The 19,242-nt window shown below is 38.3% G+C and overlaps 1 protein-coding gene across 1 annotated transcript in view; it reads right to left on the bottom strand.

Annotated features, from left to right (window-relative positions):
• Nucleotides 1-19,242, bottom strand: part of LOC149532439 (putative ribonuclease P/MRP protein subunit POP5) — a 76,871-nt gene that overhangs the window by 20,307 nt on the left and 37,322 nt on the right. The window contains exons 2-3 of the mRNA XM_089803960.1: nt 13,549-13,757; nt 11,755-11,892 (exon numbers count right to left, since the gene is read on the bottom strand). Of these exons, the coding sequence (XP_089660086.1) occupies nt 11,755-11,892; nt 13,549-13,726 (316 nt within the window). The 5' untranslated portion in view covers nt 13,727-13,757. The remainder of the gene's footprint in view (nt 1-11,754; nt 11,893-13,548; nt 13,758-19,242) is intronic.

Genomic DNA, 19,242 nt, shown 5'->3' with positions numbered 1-19,242 from the left:
TTAAATTCATACCCAAGCCAAATTTGTACACCAAGCTAAGTCAGTGTGTAAAAACAACCTCCAACTTCATACAACATCCGTACGACAACAACCATAAATTTTACCCTCCAATTCCGTATAGTTGCAAACATGCAAATCCTTCCAATCCGTACGTTCTTAGAGAATTGAATCTTCAATTCCGAATGGTGGTGATCATGCACTTGGTTCCTCAAATCCGTACGCCATTAAACTGGAAGCTAAAAACAATTCAAAATCCGTACACATTCAAGTCTTAAACTTCACAATTCATACGCCAAGCATTATTCTCGAAATCCGTACAACTGTGAAATTTGTACGCCAAAGTAGAAGGAAAATTCGTGTGCCAATCTCCAGAGATCTTTATCTGTACACTAAAGGTTATTCTCAAGATCCGTACGATGAATAAAACGATCTCAGAATCGTACAGCAAGTTATATTCATGAAATCCGTACGGCATCAATATCCATTAATGTTTCAAGCATATAATGAAAACTTTAAAATCTGTACACCAAGCTTTGTCTTAGAAACCTGTACGCCAAATCTGGCAGGCAAATCCATACGCCCATATGGCTAGCAGGGACTTAAAACTGTATAGTGGTTTTACTCCTTACTAAAATCCGTACGGTGAGAAAACAACCTCCAGAACATACAAAACCCGTACACCAGGCTAGGAAATCCATACACCAACTAAAATTTCAAATCCGTATGGCAATTGCATTCTTCAAATCCGTACGCTCCATTCCTCCTTGAAATTTCTGTATGGTGCCTGCAAGTTCTTTAAAAATCCGCTGTATGGTGAATGAAACTTTGAAAGCCGTAGTGGATGAAGCTTTTAAAAAGCCGTACGGTAACTTTTTCAATCTCATTTTCTTTTTATTTTCTTTTTTTCTTTTCCAATTTTTTTTTTTGGTTCTTTTTTGTTTTGTTTTTTGAAATACAATAGACTCAATTTTCCCTCGGAACTTCGCCTTCATTCTGTGATGACGAGAGAGTCTTCCTGGCATGGTGCATCTTCAGCTTCGAGCCATTCATTGCCTGAGGCACTTCTTGTCCATCCAAAGTCCACAATTTTATTGCTCCATTGTCACCTACCTCCCGGATTTGGCAAGGCCCTACCCATTTGACCTTAAACTTTCCTGGTTTAATTTCATTTCGTCCATCATACTTCAACACCCATTGCCCTGGTTGGAACCTGTTCAGTTTCAGGTGTTTATCGTGCTACGCCTTACGCCTGTTCCGTGTTACCTCTGTCGCCCACTGCGCCAATAATCACTTCTCCTCGAGCTTGTTTAATTTATACAGCCGCTCCCTTAAGCTTTCCATGTCGCCTTACTTATTTTTCAGTGCTATTCTCAGGCTCGGTATCATGAATTCCGCTGGTACCACTGCCTCCTGTCCAAACATTAATTGAAACGGTGTGCCCCATTGTCACCTTATACGCCGTGCAGTAAGCCCAAAGGGCAGAGGATAATTTTTCCTCCCAATCTTCACCTTCAACTGCACAAGATTTGTAGATAATTGATACTAGGATTTTGTTTGTAGCCTCGACCTGTCCGTTTGCTCTTGGGTAGTACAGGCTCGATAATGAATGATAAATCTTGAATTTAGTGGTGAGCAGTTGGATAACATGGTTTACAAAATGTCCACCCCTATCACTTGTTAACTGCAATGGAAACCCGTACTTGGTAATAATTTGCTCATAAATAAATTTTGGTGTGCTTACCGCCGAGTTATCTGGTAGTGCCTGTGCCTCCACCCATTTGGTCAGGTACTCTGTCGCTACAATAATGTATTGACACCTTCTAGTTTTGTTCACCTTCAGAGGTCCGATGAAAACCAGTCCCCATCTTTCAAAAAGTTCTTGGGCGTGGGAGGGGTTGAGCGGCATGAAGTCTCTTCAGCGGCTTCTCGGCCAGTTGGCAAGTGTCACACCCGCCGACCCATTCCCACGCGTCGTCATACATTGTTGGCCACCACAGTCCTGCCAATAATATCTTCCATGCCGTGGTATCAGGTCCCATATGTCCACCTATTGGTCCCTCATGTGCTTCCTTCAACACCCGTGGTATTTCTTCCTCTAACACACACCATCGTAGGATGTGATCAGGCCCCATCTTGTAGAGCAATTTGTTGATCAATTGAAAGGTACGGCTCCTGATTATCAATTTACGCTTTTCATTTGGTGGCATCTCACTTGGGAACTGACGTGTCGAAAGGTATTCTCCAATGCTCGTGTACCATTTCGGCAGTACTGCAATCTGAAACGACTGTGCATCAGGAAAGTCGTTCACTCTATCCATCGGTTCCCCTATTTTGATTCTCGACGCATGGTCTGCACTAACATGTTTCTTCCCAGGCCGTACAATGATTTTGAAGGTTAACTCCTGCAACGGAAGCAACCACCTACTGATTCTTCCTTGAATGACAGGTTTATTGATCATATATAACAGAGCCTGATGGTTGACATAAAACACGAACGGCGTCGCCAACAAGTAATGACGAAACTTCTGCATGGCATAGACCATTCCCAATGCTTCTCGTTCTGTTGTACTGTAGTTTACCTCAGCTTTTGATAACAGTCGGCTGGCAAAGTATATCGGGTGATCCAACCCGTGGCTCCCCGTCTGTGCCAAGGTTGCTCCAATTGCATAGTTGGACACCTCGACATGAACATGAAACTCTTTGTTCCAATCCGGATACACCAAGATGGGAGCCTAGCCAATCGTACCTTAAGCCCTTCAAATGCCTCATCTTGTTCTTTCTCCCATCTGAATGATTCTCCTTTGCATGTTAACCTGTCCAGCGAGTATGAAACCTTGGCAATAATTTTGATGAACCTTTTGTAAGAACCTATGTCTCAGGAAAGATTTTACCTCCGTTACATTGGTGGACGGCTGCATTTCCAATATGACTCTGACCTTGTCTGAATCTGTCTTCAAGCCCTCTTTACAGACTATATGCCCAAGCAGTCTTCCTTACGGAACCATGAATTTGCATTTCTTCGGATTCAAGGCTAGTCGCACTCATCAACATCTCTCCATACATTCGCCCAATGCTGCCAGATGTTTGTCCTCGACACTGAATACCGACCAATCATCTAGGAACGCCTTGAAGTTCCCGATGCACATTTTGTCAAAGATGTGCAGTATGATCCGTTGGAATGTAGCCAGAGCGTTGCACAAGCCGAATGGCATACTGTTGTATGTGTACACCCCATCTTCTACGACAAATGTCGTCTTTAGTTTGTCCTTCTCAGCTATGGAAATTTGATTGTATCCTGAAAACCCATCCATGAATGAGTAAATCTCATGCCCAGCTACCTCCTCCAATATGTTGTCCATGAATGGTATCAGGAAGGGGTCCTTGATCGTTACTACATTAAGGCATCTGAAGTCAATGCATATCCGGATCTGGGTGGTGTCCTTCAATGAAATTACTATGGGTGACACCCATTCACTTGTTTGCACCTTGAAAATAATACCGGCTTCTAGCATCCGGTTGATCTCTTCTGTCACCCGTGCCGCATAGTTCTTATTCATTCGGTAGGGTCGCTTCCGTACGGGTACTACCCCTTTGACCAGTGGGATGCGGTGCACACAATTTCGGCGATCCTCCTTTCAAATCCTTGTATGTCCATTCGAATACATCTTTGTATTCCAAAAATATCTTGAATGCCGCTGCTCTCAGTACTAGGTCCCAGTTATCTCCCACCAATATGTTCCTTGGTTCGGCCTCATCTCCCAAATTCATGATTTGCAATGTGGCTTCGTTGTATTTGATCGACTCCCCCTCATTGAATGCATGGGTGGGTGTTACATCTAGCAGTGCATCCCCTTCCTTTATCTCAGTGAGTTCTCTTGGAAATTCATCTCTGTTGTGCCCTTCCTCAATTGTCAGTACATTGCAGCTCTGAAACAACTCGTAGTCCTCCATTTGTCAGTGGTAAAGACCGTTCACCGAATCCAAGTCGTCATCCGTTGATCCTCCTTCCAACCGCAGGACTCCCTCCTAATCTGGTTCCATACACTACCTCCCTTCATCCTCTTCTTCGAAATCTGATGACAAAGCTTCTTGCTTGAACATCTGGGTGTGTAAATCAATGATGTATTTCCACCCTTTGCTTTCAAGTGATAGAGTGTTTTTTCTTCCAGTCGTGTTTAACTTTGGCTTGAATTAGCCACCCCCGGCCTAGAATGGCATCATATCCTTTCCTCTTTAGCGAGATCACGACAAAATCAAGCAGGATTGGTTTTGTTCCACTCATCACCAGTTGTGCCGTCAGGACTCCCAACGGTTTGATCAAGTGTTGGTCCGCCATTAACAACCGGAATGTAGGAGGCCACAATGTCGACTGCCCTAACCTCTTCCATGTATCCTCCGGTAACACATTGACACCGAACCCTCCGTCCACAATCGTGTCCATCAAAACAGTTTCGAGAATTCCCATTTCGAAGATGTCCAAATGCCGTCCAGATGAGAGGGCTAGCAGCATTGGATCTTCTACACTTGTGCCACCTTCTTTCTCCCTTCCTTGTTCTACTAGTAACTTAGTAGTTGGAGCAATATTTGTGAATGTTGTACCAAGTTGAGGCATAGTGAGCAGCAGATCATTTATTTTGACAGGTACCTCGATTTGTACTATTTGTCGTACGATGTTCTGTTCTGCCAGTTCCATGCGGAGGTATCAGTAGTGTCCTTCAAGTGTGCTTTCTCTGCCTATGTTGCTTTCTGGATTTCTGCCCACGCTTCCTTCAGTCTCTTCTTTTCTTCCGTCGGGTCGAGGTACATTTTCCCTTGCTTCCATGTGATGGCCAGAACCTCCTCTTCGTCTGTCCCGATGGTGATCAAATTTACTCCTGACTTTGGACACTTGCCATCTTCATGATCACCGGGTCCGCACCATCTGCGTAATAATTTCGATGTGTTTGTCATTGTACAGTCTCGGGAAAAGTGGTCCCACAAATTACATGCTCAGCATTGAACTATGGGTCGGCCATTCGCATTGTACTGAATTCAACTCCTGTTGCCATTATTATTGTTGCCATTGTTGTTCTTGCGTAGTACGTATTCCATCTTTTCCCTTTATCTTATTTCGATCCTTCTTAAGCTGATTTGGCATTAATCTTCATTCCTCCCTCCTTCCAGGTTCATGGGGCAACGGCGCCAAATGTTTACCGTACGGGGTAAATGAAATAACGCACACAGACAATAGATCAGAACAGCAAAACTCCTTGTATTATTCAAATATGCCAAAGACATTACCTAGTGCTTATGATGATTTACAATGACCCAAAAGGGTGTATAAATACTTTCCGAAGAACCTTCCCGAAGGGGTCTGTCAACTAAATGACCATTTCCGAAGGGCCCGTCGGCTGCATAAAAAGAACCTTCCCGAAGGTACCCATCGGCTGATACACAATTTTACTAAAGACAAGCTTCTACAATCCAGTTAGACAGTTGAGTTTGAGTCCTTATGATATCGCAGTTGTAAATCTATTGGCTGGTTTTTTTTTCATCCGTGCTACAGTTATTACTGGCTGCCATGCTTGGTCTATTAGCATAGTTCCGAGAATCGCGCTGAAATTGCGTGAATCACCAATTCGGCGATCAAATTCATGCATGCCGATTTTTTCGGTGTCAGAAATCGTGATTGGCAATTTCATCGGGTGAATCACCCAAATCACATGTATCAGCGATTCACTCCAAAAATGGCATGAATCGCCTTTGGGTGTCGTCGTAAATCGGCCACGGCCAGCAAAATGTTAAGTTGTAAATTTTAAAAAAATCACTTGTTTTTTAACTTTCTTTTTGACCTATTCTCTTTGTTATAACCCTAAAGGGCCTTCTAATTGTTAAGCATGAGTAGAAGAGAGGAAAAGTGAGAGAAGAAGAGAAAAGAAAAACCATAGGTTTCCAACCGACAAGAAGAAAGAGCACCAAAGAGATCAGCAATCCATTTGGGGAGGCCATAAATTGCATTGGGAGCATTAAGGAGTCAATATCAACACTCCTCAACTCATTTGCAAAAGGTAAATGCTGATTTTTTTTTTTGCATGTTAGTGTATTATGCATTTTTTGTTTTATTTTTTTAGTTTTCATTTGCAAATCTTGAATTTTTTTATTTTTACTAAATTGCAAACTAGGGTTTGTTGTTTTGTAGCTTTTGTTTATTAGTTGCAAACTTTGATATTTTACATGAATTTTTTTATTGCGGCAGCCCTTTGCTTTCATTTTCCAATTTCCAATATAATGAAGAAGTTCTTGGAAGAACCAAATATCAAACAAAATGTATATTTTGTAAAGAAAAAATAAATTCCTGAGGTATCTATAGATTGAAATACCACATTGCTGGCATATCTGGCCATGATGTCACAGTTTGCACTCATCAAACTGCTGCGGCAAAACGCACTTGTTTAGTGGTATTAGAAAAAATTGAACAAGACAAGTTGAATAGGAAAATGCAACTTGAAGGGTTAAGAGGTATTGGCTCCCGTGCTCCCGCATTCACAACCGCATCTACATCTACATCTACATCAGCTTCTGCATCCGTAGGTTGTGTTGGAGAGGGTTCTTCCAAGCCTCCTTTTCGTCCTAGTTCTAGTGCTCATGTGAGTGTTAGTAGTAGTTGGTCTTATACTGAGATAGAGTCCAACACCAACCTATTGCGGCCTGGAGTGCGGAAAAACAAAATGGATAGTTACTTTGTGCCCTGCACTACTCCTGGCTCCCAACCCACGCTTGAGGGCATGGGTTTGAACAAGGAGATTCATAATGCTGCCAGAAAAGAGATATGCAAATTTTGGTAGTTTTGCAACATTCCATTTATTGCAGCCAGGTAATTGATTCTTTTTTCTTTGTTTTCTTTAAAGTTAAAGTTAAAAGTAAAAGTAAAACTTTAATTATATCTACTTGTTTTATGATTTGAGTTTTTGACATCTAAATTTCTAATCAATATCATTATCTATTTGTGATAGGGCTCCTTATTGGCAGAACATGATAGATGCAGTTGCTATTTGTGGTCCAGGGTTTAAAGCCCCAGCTGAGGCTGAGTTGAGTGGATACCTCCTGGATGAAATGGTTGAGGATTTGAGGCATGAGCTTGAGGACAACCGAAAGGAGTGGATTGAAAAGGGTTGAACCATCATGACTGATGGTTGGACAGATAGGAGGGGAAGAACACTCCTCAATTTTCTTGTATCCTGTGAAGGTGATTGATCATTCTACTTTCCTACATACATAATTTTGAATCATGATTGACTATTTCAAATTTTGATTTGTTGATTGCTAATTATAATTCGTTGTTTTGTTACTTGTAGGATATACCATGTTCCTCAAATCCATTGATGCTTTTGCTCATGCAAAATACACCACATACTTATGTGAGGTTATTGAGGAAGTCATAGCAGAGGTGGGGGAACAACATATGGTGCAAGTGGTGACGGATAATGCAGCAAGTTATGTTGCTGCAGGTAAACTTTTAACTTTTCAAGTTTTGAAAATAAATTTATTTGAATTTTGAACTTTTTCTAATTCTAACTTAGAATTTCTAAGTTTCCTAAGTTCTAACATGTTTGAAATTTGAATTTCTAATTCTAATTAACTTAAAATTGTTGTAGGTAAACTTTTGATAAAGAGGCACCCCACCATATTTTGGTCCCCTTGTGTGACACACTGCATTGACCTCATGTTGAAGGAAATTGGCAAACTTGAGTGGGTCAAGTCATGTATGGAAAGGGCAAAAAACATATGCAAGTTTATTTATAATCATTCATTTGTCCTTAACACAATGAGGAAGTACATAGGAGACAAAGAGTTAGCTCACCCAGGGATCACGAGGTTTGCCTCGAATTTCATCACCTTGCAGTCCTTGTTGACATCAAGGGATGATTTGAGGAGCATGTTTGTTGGGCGGGAGTGGATTTCATCTTCCTATGCTGCGACCACTGCAGGGATAGATGTGGTGGATTGCATATTTGATGATGATGGTTTTTGGAAACCTGCTAGAGAAATCTTTAAGGTAAATTTATTGCAATTTAACATTTAATATTTTACAGTTTACTATGCTAATTGCTTAATGATTTAGTTTTACCTTAGGTTATATTATTGAATTATTCTATATTTAAGTTTTGACTCAAATTTTTGTTTTACTTTATATGTAGGCCACTGAGGCCCTTGTATCTCTCCTACGAATTGCTCATGGGGAGAAGCCCTCTATGGGCTACATATATGAGGGCATGGATAGGGCCAAGGAGGCCATTAAAGCCCAGTATGGAGGAGTGTAGGAGAAGTCTGCCCCTATTTGGGACATCATTGATAGGAGATGGCAAAATCAGCTCCACAAGCCCATCAATGCAGCAGCTTACTTTTTGAATCCGGCATTTCGTTTCTGTCCTGACTTCAAGGCGGACGAGGAGGTTCTCACCGAATTATATATGTCGTAGGTAAATATTGAGTAGCCGATGGGTCCCTTCGGGAAAGTTCTTGTTATGTAGCCGACAGACCCTTTCGGGAAGGTTCTTGTTATGTAGCCGATGGACCCTTTCAAGAAGGTTTTTGTTATGTAGCCGATGGGCCCTTCGGTAATTGTCATGTAGCCGATGAAACCCTTCGAGAAGATTCTTCGGAAAGTATTTATACCCCCTTCGGGAAGCATTGTATTCATCTTATCTTATCAAGCATAATGTAATGTCTTTGGCATATGCGAATAAAATAAGAAGTTTTACTGTTTGTGTTTCCATTATCTGTATGCATTGATTTATTTTACCCAGACGGTAAACAATATACAGTGATCCAGAGGTTGAGTACTGATAAGGATAGCAGTGCTGCAATTATTGAGCTCGATAAGTTCAATAATAAAGAAGGGCCACTTTTCTCTAACAGGATGGCCATAGATGCTCGGGAAACAATACAGCCAGGTAAAAATTAAATAATATATTCAATGTTCATGAATCTAGAGTCTAAACTTAAAGTTGATTATGTAATTTTAGAGTTAACTTGTAATTTGTAAATGAGACTAATTGTTTTTATTTTCCCTTATTTCAGATAGATGGTGGCAAATGTTTGGGGCTACAACCCCAAAACTTCAAAAAAATGCCATCCGTATTCTAAGTCAGCCAAGCAGCGCTTCTAGATTTGAGCGTAGTTGGTCCATGTTCGAGCACATCCACTCAAAGAGGAGAAACAGGTTGACAGTGCAGAGGTTGAATGATCTTGTCTTTGTTCATTACAACCTCCGTCTTAGGATCAGACAAATTTTGGGCACTGACTCCTCTCTGATCATTTTGGAGGAGATTGATCCAAAATCAGAGTGACTCCCAGAGGTTGTGGATCCAATCTTCACTGAAGAAGACCATGCGTGGGTTGACCAGGTGGATATAGAGGCTGAGGCAGCTAGAGCACATTCTTCAAGCATTGGTAGACGCACACGAGCACGCACAGACACAGGCCCTAGCGACGTTCGTGAGCCCATCTTACATGCAGGAGATATGGCTCGGCAATCCTCTAGGACCTACATTAGACGCCTTGCTACTAGGCAAACTAGATAATCAGAGGCTGAGGCTGAAGCTGCAGCCGAGCTTGAGGATGACGATGACTATGAGCCTGAGGCTTGAGTTGGAGCCTTGTTTTTATATTTTGTTTACAGATATTGATACTGAATCATTGATAGACATGTTTCAAACTTTCATGGATCTTCATCTTAGATTCTTACATACATTTATGATTTGATGTCTTATGGATCATCTTACATACATTCTATGATTTAAATCATTATGATCATTTGATTTCTATTTACTTCAGCTAGCCTACAATTTACATTTTAGATAACATAGTTACGTATGTGATGGATTTTACGTTCCAAACTTCCATGTTTATGTATGTTAAGTTTTAACTTCTATTTGATGATGTTATAGTGTGTTTAAGTTATATTCAATAAAGGGTGCATGAAATAAGTTTTAAATTGTTAAAATCTTTAAATTTAAAGGGTTTTTTCAAATTTGTCGATTCATCGCCGATTCAAGATTCCATTCGGCCTTGCCGATTCCGATCCTATTCCGATTCACGTTACTTTGTCTATTAGTAAATTTTCAGATATGGCTTGGCCTACAGGGTTTAGTGAGTTGCAGGCAGATGTGTAGAGAGATCTCAATGTGAGAAGCATACGATATCATATGATTACCCTTTCAATACAGGGGCACAGTGACAACATTATTGTCATTTATATAGCTGAGCAAGATTACGTAAGCGACTTTTGGGAGTTGATTCTAGTGCACACTGGAGTTGTCTTTCACAACCTTATGATGATCTACTTGTATAGTGGGTTGATATATGAACGTAATAAATTGATGGACATATTTTCTTACTCCCAGGATTGAGTAGAAAGGTTGGTATGGGATCCAGGAGCTGACAGAATGAGTGCCTTGCAGTTTGTGGATTGTGTTGGGTTACTTAACTATTGAGACATGGAGCACTTTGGTTCTAGGTAGTGTAGTAGGCAGAAGCAACAGTGTCTTACAGGTTGACTTGGGATCCAGGGATCTCACTGTTGGCTGATTTGCACCCTGATTTTTGGTTTTGTAGCATGACACACCCTGGTTACATAGTTACCAGTATGAGCCATAGAGTGGCTTGCAGATGAATATGGGACCCTGGTATTGGTTCATGGACTTATGATTGCTTGAGGGAAAGAAACTTCGAGGAAGGATTGTAACTTCCTTCCTGAGACATTAAAGAATTAATAGGCCAACCAAAATTTGTATTAAAACTGATTAATGGGGGACTTACTGCAGAATTACTTAAGTCAATTTAATATTATAAAGAGGGGTAATAAGAGAAAAATTTGGCAAGAAGATGGGGAGACATGGATGGGAAGCTGAAGCGCCACTGTTTGGGGCATTAAAAGATGAAGACTTCATTCATTCCAACAACCTTGGATTTGGGTATTGTTTCAGATTTCTCTTGAGAAAGTGGAAGCTAGTTGCCTTCAATATTTGGAACCTAGGGATGGAATCCTTTAGCTTCTCGTGGTGAATCAGATGCACAACTGATTCAACATCAGTTGTGGTGAATTCACATCAGAGTTCATTCCAATCTCACTGTTAGCACTGTATTCAAGATTGGGCTTTTAACATATTATATTGCCGATTGTATATTTCAATTACAAAATCTGAGGATTTCATATGAGTATTTGTTGGTTATTTGCTCGATTTTATTGCATAACTTCTCCGTTATATATCTGAAAATTATTCGCAAAGAAACTGGGAAAAATAATCCAGTGGGATATTACAACATATCCATCTTTGATCAGATCTGCTTAAGTTCAAACATAGACAATATCACATTGAGAGCTGCTAATATTGGTAGGAACATTTAAACAAATTCCATTGCACTTTTATTAAATAACTGAAACAAAATCTACTAAGTTACATAAAGAAGATTGTGAACTATAATACAATGATTTTATTATGAATTAATAATCAGGTTGTTACAAGCATTAACAAAGACTAGGAGTTTTGTTGGAAACTGAATTTAGTCCAAGTTATCTATAAAAGTGACACTACATTTCAATATCTAAAATGTAGCAATGTTAAAATATTTCTTCGTTCACAACAACTAGCAGTAAATAACCATTACAAACTTTCTTTATCAATTAATGGTGGATTTTAAGCTCCAATTCACGTTGTTACCCTACTTGCATCGACCAAAAGAAAGATGAAAAATAAAAATAATTGTACATACCATTCAAGTCCAGCAGATTAAAGAAAGCAGAGCAGCACCCAATACTTGTAATTAAAGTAATTGCACACCAAACTTTCTGGTGCTCCCTTCGCAAACATCTGACAACGCACAACTTTGTAATTGGATTGAAATATTGAACTGCAGCCAAAGCATCCACAAAAAAGACACAACTCAATCCTGAAATGATTTTCGTTTCATGAAAAGATAATTGTAGTTTGATATGTATAATGTACACTCTGATATCTACCGTGAGTTAAAAATTAGGTGATTTGTATTTTACAGTCCTTTTTGTGATAGTGATGCACTGAAACAGATGGTGTCGTACCTGACAGGGTTAATATTTGTGTTAAATAACAGGGAAGTTGAAGAGTCACAGCTATGAGAATAAAAGGAGAAGAGACTCCTTCATTTTGCATGCTTGATTTATTATTCAGATTTCAGTTTCTTGCTTACGAGAGCATTCAAAAAGCTTCAGCTTTCAGCCAGTGTGAGGACGTAGCCCCTCGTGCCGGCAAACAATGGACGCAAAACCATTATCCGTGGAGATGTCACTTCAGATGTCTCGTATGCGCTTACAAGTTCTTATCTTAGTGTTCCAATTTGACTGTAAACTCTGTGTTTAAGATTGGCTTCTAAATGCTGGTTATTGTATTGCTATTGTATAATGCAGTAACATGTTTGAGGAATTTTATGTGAGTTTTCTGGTTTTATATTGTGGGTCTGTAATGCATTTTTATATGCTTGCATTCTGAGTATCATTTTGAGAAAAAATGATTTAATATCTGTGGAGTTTCTGCTGGTTTCTATTGCATTTTGTAATACATCTGCATATGTTTAGTTCTGAATATATTTTGAGGAAAAATCAAGTAAATATCCAGTTTGGGATATTTCACATATCCCCATACCTGATCTAGATACATATCCAATACGGCCTTGATACACATTGAAAACTATACCCATGTGTGCCCAAAAATCCTTGATTTTTCAACAATACCTAATAACATGTGATCTATTTATTTTTAAATTTGGCGTAAAAACTCCATTTATGCGATTTTTAAAAAGAAAGACAAATGAAATGTTTTTCTATTTCAATGACTCAGTCTTTTAGGTTATGTAAATCTTCCAGTGCAACTCTACTATATTTGCAAATTGCAATTAACTAATTATTAGTTATGTTACTATGTAGCATTTATGTGTCTTTATTGCTTTTGAAGGAATGAAAAACTCCTCTAATAATTTAGAATATTGTGTCAAATATGTGTATGTTTTTTTATTACTGTCGTATCCAAACATGTCCAAATTGAAGCCTTTAAAAATGGCTGTATCTATATCCAATACCTTATCTGTATTTGTATCTGTATCCATGTCCATACAGGTTTGGTTGGGGCTCTTGTATGTAACTGGGTTGGTGCCCATTAGGTTGGAGCCCATTTTTTGTTATAATAGCTTTCTTGTGCCATGCTTTTTTACCTGAAAGGGTTCTCCACGAGATATCCATTGTGTCTTCTTGATGGTTACATGCTTTATATATGTCAAAGTATTTAAAATACTGATTCAGCCCCCTTCTCAGTATTTACCAATTTGTTTGTTTTTTTCAACACCTTCTAAATCTACTATATTTGTGAAAACTTACAAGTCAACAAAAATATTTTTAAAAATATACTTTTATTTCATATTTCAGGGAATGAAAAGACTTTCCAACTATTTTAGTACCTTCTGGAACCCTAAAGAAGATATTTTGCACCTTGCCATGGAAAAAAAAAACCATTACTTGCAAAAGGATTTTCACTATACCTTGCAGGCGATTAAGTGAGGCTGCTAGTCCATGTTCCCCAAAATTAATTTCCAAGCTCTGCTTGATGGCTAAAGTGATTCCATGTTCACTAAGTGTAACCTCATCCTCTCCTTTGCCTTCTCTATTGGGATTCACAAATATCTCAAATACCATGTATCTATGCTTGAATACAACCATTGAAGGAAACTGCTATAAATGGAGTTGTGTACTGCAAACAATCAGAAAAAGAATGTTTTAAGTACAGACAAATATAAACTTAGGAATGTACAGGAGTTAAATGATGTCGTGATGTGTCCTAATGTCATATATTTGATGCATGAGAGATGAGAATGGAAACATTGTAACAGAAATTATTTTGTTATAGTGTAAGTTGTAACTAAAGGAAGTACATCATTCTAACTTAATATTATCAGACAAAACGGAATAAAATGTTATTGTTCAGAAAAGCAAAACGGATTTTGAAAGCATTCAGTGTGAATAGTACCTTAAGTTTTTGGTCCTCTAGTGCCTTTATTTGATATCAACACTAAAGTTCAATACCACTCCAATATTCTGTATAACAAAACATTACCTTAATTTTTTGGCCCTAACATGCATTTATTTCATGCTACACAACAGAGTTGAATAGCACTCCAATACTGTGTAACAAAACATTACATTAGTTTGGAAAGCAGGGGAGGGGACGAACTCAACATTTTAAAATTCAAATTTATTAACAAACAAAATGGACTAATTTTAAAACAAATTTCAGGTGTTTGGATTGCAAAAAAGCATGCCAGTAAGTAAACAAGAAAATTTGGCTTAGCAATGCTCAAAGACGCAAATTCAAAACTGTAAAATATATGGGTGGATTTGAGAAACAGCAATCAATTCTTCAGTGAAGACAACTAATAAGGGAAAAACAAAACCAAAATGTCCAGTGCACTTCAGACATGAAGCCTTTATCATGTATGGAAATTTACAAATAGCAACCTTGTAATATAATTATAAACATATAAATAATAACAGGCATGAATCTTTCTGATGTGTAAACCAACAAATACAAGGCATAAAATAGATATGAAACAATCTTAAACTCAGATAAATAAAATACACCAAGCAGTATACATTAGAAAACTAAGGTCCTCCTTAGTCTTTACCATCTAACCAGCGTAACTAACTGAAGCAAATAATATAAATTACATTTAATATTGTGATCCTTTTCCAGATTTATCAGAAATTACTTTTCATTTTTAATTTATGCTAAAGGTACCTGTAGTTAAGGGACCCTAGACTTAGATAACCTGTTGGAAACAAGTCAACTGCTAGTTGGCATTACTTTCTGGTCATAGGACAATCTGCATGATTCAAGTCCAGCCGTATGCACAAGAGAATAATAGTGTGAAGTGCAATGCATTACACTGTCTGGTTTTTATTTGGCTCAGTTTTTAAATGCCAAGCTCTGCAAGGCAACCAACTGCTACTATTTGCTGCATCTTGTTATCAAATTACTCAAGCAAATTTACAGGAGGATGAATTCCTTCTTTTGTTCAGCATCTTCAATGAGCCATTGAATCTCTTGGTACTACCATCTTGTCATCTTTTATGACATTAACATTATCCTTTTCCCAAATCCTTTCAAGTGGGAAGGCAGAATGATAAGAATGAATTCTCTGCTACTATTAACCCTTTACCTTAATTACTAATTTGTATATTCTACAACACTGCTAGGAATTTAGCTGCAACCAGCCCATCAACATTCTTATAAAATGATAAAATTTGGCATAGAAACTTGGGTGTCTGACTAAATTACTGCATTTGTTTAGATGGTTAAGAGAGATATTCCATGAATATGTGTATGATAGCTATGGGACTTGGGCCTTCATTGGATGACAACTAGAGTGTGCAGGTATGTCCAAATCAATACTAATCATGTGAATAATTGTCAACAATAGACAAGTTCTTCTCTTACACCTTATGACACCAAGGTGCTTTCAATTACAAAGTCCATTGAAAATAAGGCCTATATGGCACTTTCTATAAATGAAGAACTTCTGGCTACCAATTTGATCACTTTTAACCTGAGCTACCAATTCACTTCTCAGTGACCCTAGGTCCCAGTCCAATTCAAACCCAGTTTGAGGTTTGGGTGTTACCCACTGTGCGTCTGGACAGGGTTTCAATCACAGACAGTGGGTCTGACTCTGATGGACACAAGAGAACCCAGGGAGAATTTGAGGGCTTTCTACCATTTGCTAAGGATAAATCAGAGGATTGAAAACACCCTAATAAAAAAAAACCTCCTTCCATGAGAATGGATTGCTTCTCCATGAAAGTAAAGACATTATAATGCTCAGAAGCAAGATGCTCTGCCTAATATTGAGGCTTTACGTGTTTAGCATATACGTTAAAAACTTTTACTGAGAATCTCATCCTCCAGGTGACAAAGATAATCCCAACAATACATATCCCAAACAAGACTCTAGACAGAGTCACTCATAAACTATTCAATAGCCGGGAACTGCAAATTTATTGGTAATGAATGGATATTGAGGATTTACCATAGTACTAATATTCAAATCCTTCAATCATTGGATGTTCCTATGCTTGACATTAATTTTTTAAAGTTTAATACATATCATGACATTCGAGTTTGACTAACAATTGACGATTAGTATTGTTAGTGAACAGTATTTCCCTTTGAAGTATTAACTGATTCTTGACTCTATTCCCAAATTTAAGAGAAAAACACACACTAACAAATGATTTCCTCTAACAGTGAACTCCCTGTATTTAACAGGTACAGCTTCCTGACTTGAAAGATCTTGCAGATTAAATCTTATTTTAAAAGAATGATTTTCACAATTACTTTTGACCAGAAAGTACTAAGGCAAAACACTCTGTTCATAATAATGAAAAGAATGTGCAGATTAAAAAGCAATTCAAATTTCACAACAATGATTAGCCACAACTGATTATTACTGTAAAATAATCTTAAACAAACGAGATTAAATGAGGGCTACTCTGTTATTCCAGATTCAAGCTCAATATGTAATGCAAATAAAGAACTGGCTCCACATACATTCACTCCCACGCGACAATAACAACTATGCTTCAATAAACCGTATGATTTAATAGCCAAGATTCAATAAATAAAACCACACAATCCCATATATTGTTGCATCAAATATTAAGTATCACCAAAACAAAAAGATAGTTAAAACCAAGTTTTAATATCCAGAGAGCCAACCCTCTCAAGATTATGATTATAGAGCCACGCAGGGCTTTAATATTCAGTTTTAAGAACTAACTCCCCGGGGAGTTACAAACTAACATATTTAAACAGAGTCTTTAAATCAGCTAATTAAAAGGAAGCCTACTAAGGTGAGTAATGTAATGTCCCCATCTTTTAGAAACTAAGTGGAGTTCTTAGCCTTCACGTTCTCCAAAGGCTAAGTGGAGCATAAGAGGAAATTAAATTAATTTCTTATAAAGTCATTAAATAAATTAAAAATTAAAAGGTGACTCTATATTTAATTAATTTAATTAATTACAAGGGAGAAGCTTCTAAAGTGTGTATTAATTATTGGAAAGGGATAAACCTCTAGTAATTTAATTTTTTAGAAGCACATTCAATTATTGTATTGCAAGGGAGGAGTTTCTAGAGAGTGCATTAATTATTGGAAGGGGGAAGCTTCTAGCACTTGCAATTAATTAATATTTGGTTTCCTTCTAGAAGGGGGTAGAGAAAGTATAAATAGAGGTGGGAGCCTCATTGTTTAGCATCGGATGATTGTAAATTGCATTTGATAAAAGCTTGGAGGTGTGAGTTGGAGATTTGGTCTTGGCATTAGAGGACGTTCATCCTCTCTTATAACATTCTAGACGTCATTCCCTTGGGGTTTGGCCTTTGGAATACAATGCTATGTATTTGATTTTATTATTTTGAGAACTAATATTATTTCAGCAGCGGTTCAATCTTCAATGTGCATAAATTCCTTCTTGCTCATGTTATGTGGATTGAAACCTATGCAAAGACATTAAAGTCGTTTTCAGTGATTGGTTAGTTCTTGGGGATTTCTAGGATGCCCATTACAAGTAACCCCTAAATTCTATCTAATCAGCTTTCAGTTGTCACAACAGGATTCACCTACTGCTCCAAATTTTCAGGAAGTCTATCACCTGCATCTTTCCACCTTTTATTAGCGGTAGTGAATTCAACCAGCTCCTTTAGTAGGGGTACTTCAATCTGCTCCAGCCTTAGTTTCCACATGCTCTCAATCTTGTGAACACAGTCCATCTTCTTTTCATGTGCTTCTATTTTAAAGATCCCTACATGAAATCATCATGGAGTCTATGCGGGCAATGGTAGTGAAATCCTTCACTGTCATCTCTCAAATTTCTTTCATTATCTTCATTTTTTCCTGAAAGGATGTCAATACCTCTTGGGTTCCCCAGTCAGCTTTATCTTCATTTTCCATGATCCTAATATTAATACATTTGACGTCATTGTCCAGGGTTTGTTTGAGAAATTACATCTCCCTCAGTAACTCTGATGTTTCCTCTAGGCCCTGTTTGATGGTTATATTTCTCCACTCTAGATTGGCTCTCACAATGAACAAGAAATTAGCATCCATAGCAGCATCGAGCACATCTGTTGAGAACTTAGCAGAATATCGTAAGTCTGAACCTCTATGATACGGATGATGTACTCATCCCACTTCATTTTCTCGGCTTCCCACACATTTAGTTCAGACTCCAATTCAGCTACTATCTTAGCTGTCTGTGCTTTAGTTTCGGTGAATTCAGAGATGTAACTCATCCCATTGGCCATCACAATATCCACCAATCATTAAAGACTCTGGCCACTAACCTATCCCTTTTAAATTGATCAATGAATTTTTGATTAGCAAGGGAAGTAACATCTACTACACGAGCACTACTTGGGACGGCTAATGCACCAAGAATATGGAGAACATGGATATACTCTGCCATTAACTATATGTTCTTCTTCATTTCCCTTTTGTCTTTCTTGTTTCTCCAGATCCTATGTTCAATTTTCTTGTTACTGGCATTGAAGATCTTCATGTCAACAGCCCTAGTCGCCATTCCAAGATTAGTCCTTTCCACCATGAAGTCTTGTGCTTGGCCTTCTTCCTAGTTTTTGTCACTGGTGGGCTTGTAGATGTCAGCTATCCAATGTCTTGTTTTATCATCCACATCTAGCATAGCTTCAACTTTTGGTTTCTTATTTGCCTACCATATCTTGTACAAAAAGGGTGACAAGCACTATGCTTCTCTTCTTACTAACTGAGAGGTCGAACCAATTGGGAGTGGAAATATTACCCTAGGTTTGGGGGCTTGGAGATCCTACCGTGTTTCCAACAGCTAGTGCATTTGTACTTACAACATTAACTCCGTCACTAACCTGCTTGTTCTGATCCATCGGTCTATCACCTTCACAAGACTCTTGGTAGTGGATTCTGTATTTGGTTTACTAGGCTCCTTATCCAAAATTACTACAACTTCCTTATCCTTTTTCCCTTTCTAACTCCAGGAGCGGGTGATCCTTCTTGGTACCTGAATTTGAATTTGAACTGGCTCCTTTGAATGGGGTTCAACTTCTTGTTCTAAAACCTATTCACCTGTAGGGGAGCAAGATGCAACCTTATCAATATCAGGAGGTGGTATCACTGAACTAGAACTAGTTGAGG

This window comes from Cupressus sempervirens, chromosome 10 (assembly GCF_028749045.1).
Source record: "Cupressus sempervirens isolate cs-2001-9-10 chromosome 10, ASM2874904v1, whole genome shotgun sequence".
Taxonomy (NCBI): domain Eukaryota; kingdom Viridiplantae; phylum Streptophyta; class Pinopsida; order Cupressales; family Cupressaceae; genus Cupressus; species Cupressus sempervirens.
Note: the sequence above shows the minus strand (reverse complement) of the source record. Positions and strands in the feature narration are given on the sequence as shown.